Here is an 8,286-nt window from a genome sequence, read left to right as displayed (position 1 = left end):
GTCCTCCACCCAGCCCCTCTGTGTCCTAACACTTTTTTTTTTTTTTTTTTTTTTTTTNGTCCTGGAGCTCACTTTGTAGTCCAGGCTGGCCTCGAACTCAGAAATCCGCCTGCCTCTGCCTCCCGAGTGCTGGGATTAAAGGCGTGCGCTACCACGCCCCGGCGTCCTAACACTTTTTTTCTCCTATTCTTTTGCTGAGTTCCCTGAGCCCTGAGGGGAGGCACTTAGGGAAGATATTCCTTTTAAGGCTGAGTGTTCAAAGGTCTTTCATGATGCACATTGCCTGGCTGTGGCTATGATTCCCATCTGCTTCAGGAGACTTCTCTGAGGATGGTTGAGCAAGGGAGGGAATCTATGTAACTCCCAAGTTTTAATAAAATCGTTCGTGTTAGGAAGCCACAAGAGGTGGTTTCAGATTAAAATTTGGACTGTACTGAAGTTAGAAACTAGCTATCTAGGAGGTAAATGGTCCTAGATAATTTGGGATGACGAACCAAATAGTTCAACGGGTTACAGCACAGCGTTGGAATTGGAAGGCCAGAGGTGAGTGTCTAGGCGGGGAAGAGGGGCGGGGCGGACGCAGAGGGGTGGAGCTGTCCCTTATAGCTCCTCAGTGACATCACACAGGCTCCGCCCCACGCTGCCCACTCCCGATACTTCTGCAGCTCGCCTGCGCCCCGGAAGCTGCCCCTGCTCGGGGGTCACGATGGGCAGCAAGATGGCTTCCGCCACCAGGGTCGTGCAGGTAAAACCCGGGCCGCTCCCGCGCTTGGAAGGGAGGGAGGGTTGGTGCAGACACAGCGGCAGCGCCGGGAGGAAAGGCGGTGCCAGAGAATGCATCGTGAGCGCGGCCCTGAGGAGGGCCAGCGGGTGTATGTGTCTGATAATGGAACCTACGGGCTCCAGGGTGGCCCGGAGTAAATCGGGTCTGGCGCCAAGGGTTCGAGGCCCGCGGCGGGTGGTGGCCTCTGGTCGTGTCCGCTCGTGCTCGTCGGAGGTCGGAGGATTCCCCAGCACCTCCTTAGCCCTCGTAGTCTGCGGACTACGCTGCCCTCCAGCACTTCGGCCAATCGCTGTTTAATATTGTCCGTGATGTTCTCCAGCCAGCCAATCCGGAAGAAGGCCGTAGCGGGGCGGGGAAGGAAGCAAATTCTGGATCTGACCTGGTGTCCCTTCAAGGACTTGGGAATGGCCGGATAACCGGCCCCTTTGCCTGCTTCCTCCCTTGGAGCTGGTTAGATGTGATCTCTTCAGGCTCTTGGCTTGAGATGCGGGAATGAGTAAAACCCATGCTATTTAAGTTTATTATACTTACTAGTATGTGTGTTTCAGGGTTGGTTTGCCAAGCCTTTCTCCACTGTGCTTAGATAGGCAGCTATGGTACCATTGCTAATCCACCCATCAATTACTAACTGCTGACAGCTTTTTTTTTTTTTTTTTTTTTTTTTTTTTTTGCACAAACAAATTTTCTCTTGAAGTTGTCAGAATGATGACCCTAGACCTTTGGAACCATTGCAATGAATAATCCTCAGTTAGTCATTGCGTCAGTAGGCACGGAGCATGGAGTACGACTTTGCAAGCACAGAGTAGCTGACAAAGTCTGTTATCTGTCCTATATAACCTCATACGTCAATAGTGCATATATAACTCAGTCTGGAGTGCGGAAAGGAGCAGACATGGTGGCACGCTCAATTAATCCCAGCACTCAGGAGGCAGAGGTAGGCAGATCTCTTGTGAGGTAGAGGCCAGCCTGGTCTACAGAGTGAGGTACAGCCAGAGCTCTGTAGTAAAACTAAGTCTAAAAAAAAAAAAAGGNGGTGTGTATGTAGGAATTGATATAGCAAAAGAATATAGTCAGTGGAGTGATAAGCATATGAAGGCATGCTTGGAAATTCTTACTTGTCGAGAAAATACAAATTAAAACCAAGAGGATACCACACATTCACCAGAATAACTAAACTGTACTTTTTATTGCTGCGGTTTGGACCCAGGGCCTCACACATCAGCCCACCTCTGAGCTACACTCAGCCCTTGTTATGAAAAGATGGACAATACCAAGTGGTGACAGCAGCAGAAAGCCTTGAAACTCAGAACTCCTTTATTGCTGATTTATTATCTGAGAGTGTCTGTCTGTCTGTCTCTACCTACAAAGCCACTTGTCTAAAAAATGTTCCAAGAGGACTGAAGAGATAGCTCAGTGGGTAATGTGCTTTCTGCATTGGCATGGGGTCCGATCCCAGCCCCCACACTGGTTGTAGCCGCAGCCTAGAGAGTGAGAGGTGAAGGCTAGCAGGGCTCTAGAACTCTCTAGCTAGATAGACCGATGAGTTGTGGGTTCGGGGCGACTGATAGAGGAGATCCTGTGTTGACTTTTGAGCTCCACATGCATGTACATACCACATATGCATACATTTCGCAAAGACACAAATGCACACACAAGCAGAGGCAGGTGAATCTGAGTTTGAAGCCAACCTGGTCTACATAATGAGTTCCAGGACAGCCAGGGCCACATATAGAGTCCCTTCTTTAAGACAAGGAAAGATAAGAAAAGAAAGGAGAAAAAAAAAAAAGGAAAGAAAAAGAAAACTCTTAGGGGACTTGATTCTGATGGCCTCTTACTCCCATTCTGATGGCTCAGAAGGGAGGGGACTTGATTCTGATGGCTCAGAAGGGAGGGGACTTGATTCTGATGGCTCAGAAGGGAGGGGACTTGATTCTGATGGCTCAGAAGGGAGGGGACTTGATTCTGATGACCTTAGTTTGTCACAGGGTACAAGGAGGGAACCAACTCCTGAAAGCTTATCCTCTGACTTCCACATGCACACACACAAATTACAAAGCAAAAATATTTTTAAAATGTTTTTCTAAAATATACATTTCTGTAGATAAAGGAAAAAGCTGAAACAAAGATTTCGATCATTTTAATGGATTTATAGGCTTAGGAATTACAGATGTTCTCAGCTAATTTGTATTTTTCTACTTTTTTTTTTTCCTGTTTTTACACAGATTGTGTAGTCAGAATGAGTGTCTTGTTGCTATTTTGTCTTTTAATTCTTATTGACCTTAACTGTAGTCAGAGTTTGCTTTCTCAGCAGTAACCGGGAACAGTTGGTATTTAGGTTGGGTTAAAATCTTGTTTAGTAGAAAGAGCCATCTATGCTTCTGAATAGAGGGATGGCTACTTAATGGCAGTTGTTTTCCTTTCCTTCATGGAGATGAGTGTGAGCTATAATTTAGAATAGTGTGTCACTTGTTGTTCTTGCCTTTACTCAAATAAAGATTTTGAAATATTTTTTTTAAAAATTAGAAAAAGTTAAAAATAAAAAATAGGCAGCAAATAGAACAGTTTTGTGTTTTTGATTTAGTTGTTTTTTGTTGTTGTTTTTGTTTGTTTGTTTGTTTGTTTTGGTGGCTCTGTGTAATTCTGGCTGCCCTTGAAGTTGCTATGTTGTTCAGGCTGGCTTTGAACTCACAGAGATCCGCCTGCCTCTGCCTTCCTGTGTACTGGGATTAAAGGTGTCTCTGAGTAGGTGTTCTTAACGGTCCAGTGCTTGTCATGAAACTGTCGAGTAGTAACAGAACATGGGGAGACTTGATACAAATCAGGAAATTTCCACATACTTCCTTACCACCCTGTAAGTCAAGCAGCACAAGGTCACATGGTCGTCACTGGTTCTGCTTGCTTAGTTTTTACTTTTATTTCTATGTCTGCCTGTCTGTCTGTCTGTCTGTCTGTCTGTCTGTCTGTGTGTGTGTATGATCTGGAACTGGAGTTACAGGTACTTGTGAATGCCTGCTGTGGGTGCTGGGAACCAAACTTGGGTTCTCTGCAAAAGCAGAAAGTGGTCTTTGAGTGTCTGTCCAGTCAGTTCACTGTGGATTTTGTTTTGTTTTTGTTTTTAACATTTTATTTATTATTGTGATGTGTGTGGAGGTCAGAGGACAACCATTGATAGTTGGTTCCACTGTGGTTTCCAACTTGTCAAGCTTGCTTGGCAAGTGCTTTTATTTTTAATTACGTATATGTGAGTGTGAGATCCGTGTGAGTGCAGGTACTCCAGGAGGCCAGAGGTGTCACATCCCCCTGGAGGCGCAGGCAGTTGTAAGCCTTCCTGATGTAGGTGCTGGGAATTGAACGTGGGTCCTCTGCTGGAGGAGTACAGTACATGCTCTGAGCAGAATGGTCATCTCCCGACCGCGGAGTGGTAGTTTACTTTACGGAAGATGTTTAGTTTTGAGGACTAGTGTGGTTTTGCTTTTGTAGCTAATGAGGTCACCTTTCCCCACGTCTTATTTTCCTTCAGGTAGTGAAGCCACACGCTCCATTAATAAAGTTCCCTAACAGAAGAGACAAACCTAAACTCAGTGGTAAGTTGTATTTCATTTAGACATTTTTTTTTAAAAAATGTGCTCATCATATTTAGAATGAATATTAGAGACAGTATTTCTCACCCTTATAATCAGGTAGGTTGTTGTGGTCTAGTTCAAAATATTACCCAAGTAGGACACACAAGTTTATTACCTTTCGGTGGGCGGGCTGGGGTACAGAGTCTTACTATGTAGCCCTGGCTGAGCTGGAAATGGTTGTAGACCAGGCTGGCCTTAAACTTTCAGAGTTCCCATGCCTCTAAGTACTGACATCAAACGTGTATACCACCACATCGAGCTAGTCATTAACTTTTTATTATCCCTGTTACATTTATTTGTTTTATCTTACTGTATTTTAGTAAATGAAAATTATGAGTATGACTGTTTTTCCTGCATGTATGTTATCTGTACAACATGCATGCCTGGTGCCCACAGAGGTCCTAGGAGGGCATCAGATCCCAGGAACTGGACTTACGGACGGTTTTGAGTCACTGTGTGGGACCTGGGAATCAAACACAGGTCTTGGCAGCCAGTGCCTGTAATCCCTGAGCCACCTCACAGTCCCTCAAGGGAAACTGGGGAGACAGGCTTGGATGATGCTGATGCAGGGAATCGGACTTGTGTCCTTCAGAAAATGAGCATGACCTTCAATGGCTGAGCTGTCTCTCTGGTAGTTATTTACTTCTTGGTTTTTGTTTGTTTGTTTTGTTTTGTTTTGTTTTTTCATCTCTATTAACAGCATTTTTAAAAAAGTTTTATTTATTCACTATGTATATATTGTTCTGCTTACATGTATACCTACACACCAGAGGAGGGCATCAGATCTCATCATAGATGGTTGTGAGCCACCATGAGGTTGCTGGGATTTGAACTCAGGAACCTTTGGAAGAGTAGTCGGTGCTCTTACCCACTGAGCCATCTCTCCAGCCCCATATTTTCTGCATTTACTTCTTTTTTTTTTTTAATATTTTTTTATTACGTATTTTCCTCAATTACATTTCCAATGCTATCCCAAAAGTCCCCCATACCCCCCCCCCCCCCCAATTCCCTACCCACCCATTCCCATTCTTTTGGCCCTGGCTGCATTTACTTCTTATTTCAAACTTTTTTCACTTTATTTGTTCTGTGTGTGTATGTGTGTGTGTTATTATGTTAGATCTTGAGTGTGTACTTGTTACAGTGCATGTATGGCGGTCAGGACAGCTTGGAGGAGGAGCTCTCCTCCTACCACAGGAATGCCAGGGATGAAGCTCAGGTTGTCAGGCTTGGTGGCAAGTACCTTTATCTTCTGAGCCATCTCTTCAGTCCTAATTTACTTTCTTTACATGCTGCCGGGCGTGGACGGAGGCACCATCTATAGTCTTAGTTACCCAGGAAGCTGAGGCAGAAGGACCAGTTGAACCCAAGAATTCAATGCCAAGTTGGCCAACATCATGAGACTTCATCAGACAATAAATAAAAATGAATGAATGAGGGGGCTGGTGAGATGGCTCAGTGGGTAAGAGCACCCGACTGCTCTTCTGAAGGTCCAGAGTTCAAATCCCAGCAACCACATGGTGGCTCACAACCATCTGCAACGAGATCTGGCGCCCTCTTCTGGTGTGTCTGAAGACAGCTACAGTGTACTTACATATAATAAATAAATAAATCTTTAAAAAAAAATGAATGAATGAATAAATAAATAGCTGTAGCTGTGGCTCAGTGATTGTTTGCCTAGCTTGTACAAGGATCTGGGTCCAACCCCATCACTGTCTGATCCAAAACAAAAAAGAGCCGGGCGTGGTGGCGCACGCCTTTAATCCCAGCACTCGGGAGGCAGAGGCAGGCGGATTTCTGAGTTCGAGGCCAGCCTGGTCTACAAAGTGAGTTCCAGGACAGCCAAGGCTACACAGAGAAACCCTGTCTCGAAAAACCAAAAAAAAAAAAAAAAAAAAAAAAAAGATAACTTTCTTTCAAAAAGAATGTTTCGTGTGTGTGTGTATGTGTGTGCGCACACGCGCGTGTGTGTACATGTGCATGTATATACATACATATGCATGTGTTTATGTGTATAAATATTATGTAGTAGTTCATGAACTATTTGAAGCCGTGTATAGTGGCACATACCTATAATATTAGCACTCAGAAGGCTGAGGAGGAGGATTGTTAAAGCAAATTGAGGAATGGCGTGATTTATTTATTTAAATAAAGTTTTGTTTATCTAATGTGGCATTTTGTCTGTGATTCACATACATGCCTGGTACAGAAGAGAGTGTCCGATCCTCTGGAACTGGGGTCACAGACAGCTTGGACTCCCCTGTGGGCGCTGGGAATTAAGCCTCTGTCCTCTAGAAAAGCCAAGTGCTCTTAACTTCTGAGCCATCTCACAGCCCCAGTGACCTGTTAATAAAAGATGACTTGATTATTCAGTAGTAGATAAATCAAAAACTAACATTTAAAGATACCTGTAATTCTCTAACTAGTATTTTTGTTTTTCATTTGAGCCTCAGAAGCTTTGGGATCTGCTGTGCTCCCCTCCCACTCCTCTGTCATTTCACAGCATTCTAAAGGAAGTACGTCCCCCGGTTTACTGATGCACCAGGGGCCACCAGACACTGCAGAAATTATAAAATCATTACCTCAGAAATACAGAAGGAAACCTATGTCTCAAGAGGAAATGGAATTTATCCAGGTACGCTGTTGTTCTCAGTCACAGGATTGTGCAGAGTGCTGGTGACTTTTGGGTTTGCAATTTCCTTCCTTTGTTTTGTCAAATGGGATCATAGCTGGGGGAGATGAAGAGATAGGCCAGGGCTGTCAGGCACAAATCACGGATGTCTTAGTTAGGTTTTACTGCCGTGAGCAGACACCATGACCTATCAAGTCTTATAAAGGACAACATTTAATTGGGGCTGGCTTACAGGTTCAGAGGTTCAGTCCATCATCTTCAAGGCAGGAACATGGCAGCATCCAGGCAGGCATGCTTCAGGAGGAGCTGAGAGTTCTACATCTGCATCTGAAGGTTGCCAGCAGAATACTGACTTCCAGGCAGCTAGGATGAGGGTCTTATAGCCAACACCCATAGTGACACACCCACTCCAACAGGGACACACCCTCTAATAGTGCCACTCCCTGGCCCAAGCATATACAAACTATGACAGAGGACATATGAAGAAATAAAACCATACAGAGGGTTTGAGATGTAGCTCATTAGTAGAACTCCTCCCTAACATGTGCCAAACCCTGGATTCACTCCCTAAAAAACATAAAACTGTATTAAAAAAAAAAAAAAAAAACCCTTTGGGTGAGGGATTAATAACTTTTCAAAGTATAAAGGGCTTCTGAGACCATGGATAAATTTGAGAGTAACTGATGTCATCAATTATCCTTTTCTTCTTTCTTTTTTCTTTTTTTCTTTTTCTTTTTCTTTTTTTTTCTTTTTTTTTGAGACAGGGTCTCTCTATACAGTTCTGATATCCTGGAATTTGCTAAGACCAGGCTGGCCTCAGGCAGACTCCCCCTGCCACATGCTAGGATTAAAAAGTACAACACTACACCTAGTTTTGCCATCAATATTGAGTCCTTTCTAAATCTGAATTTACAACAGTTACCATAAGTGCCTCCACAGTTTGCTAAATCTAGATTTCCCCCCTCTGAGGGTATTTCTATGTAGCCTTGGCTATCCTGGAACTTGCTCTGTAGACCAGGCTAGCCTCAAACTCACCTGCCTCTGCCTCCCTTGTGCTGGAAGTGGGATTAAAGGTGTGTGCCACCACCACCTGGCTGCTGCTGCTGCTGCTGCTGCTTCTTCTTCTGCTGCTGCTTCTTCTTCTGCTGCTGCTTCTTCTTCTTCTTCTTCTTCTTCTTCTTCTTCTTCTTCTTCTTCTTCTTCTTCTTCTTCTTCTTCTTCTTCTTCTTTTTTTTAAATCAGGGGCTGGG

The 8,286-nt window shown here is 44.3% G+C and overlaps 1 protein-coding gene across 2 annotated transcripts; it reads left to right on the top strand.

Moving 5' to 3' along the window:
• The first annotated feature begins 621 nt into the window (after positions 1-621).
• Positions 622-7,099, top strand: Mrps36 (mitochondrial ribosomal protein S36). 2 transcript variants are annotated; one of them, XM_029484994.1, is made up of 3 exons: positions 622-745; positions 4,305-4,368; positions 6,858-7,099. In XM_029484994.1, the coding sequence occupies exons 1-3, from the start codon at positions 707-709 to the stop codon at positions 7,082-7,084; spliced, it is 330 nt and encodes a 109-aa protein (XP_029340854.1). In that variant the 5' UTR covers positions 622-706; the 3' UTR covers positions 7,085-7,099. The 2 variants fall into 2 exon arrangements, with proteins under 2 accessions (XP_029340854.1, XP_021035598.1); XM_021179939.2 differs by having other exon boundaries at positions 6,852-7,099.
• Positions 7,100-8,286: the final 1,187 nt, after the last annotated feature.

Source organism: Mus caroli, chromosome 13 (genome assembly GCF_900094665.2).
Source record: "Mus caroli chromosome 13, CAROLI_EIJ_v1.1, whole genome shotgun sequence".
NCBI lineage: Eukaryota > Metazoa > Chordata > Mammalia > Rodentia > Muridae > Mus > Mus caroli.
This window is presented reverse-complemented; position numbering and strand designations above follow the sequence as displayed.

Excerpts from the sequence above, each read along its gene's own strand:
- Mrps36 (XM_021179939.2), top strand. The coding sequence starts at position 707 with ATGGGCAGCAAGATGGCTTCCGCCACCAGGGTCGTGCAG. Across the intron at positions 746-4,304 it reads CCGCCACCAGGGTCGTGCAG|GTAGTGAAGCCACACGCTCC; the intron begins GTAAAACCCGGG and ends ATTTTCCTTCAG. Across the intron at positions 4,369-6,851 it reads AGACAAACCTAAACTCAGTG|CCTCAGAAGCTTTGGGATCT; the intron begins GTAAGTTGTATT and ends TTTTCATTTGAG.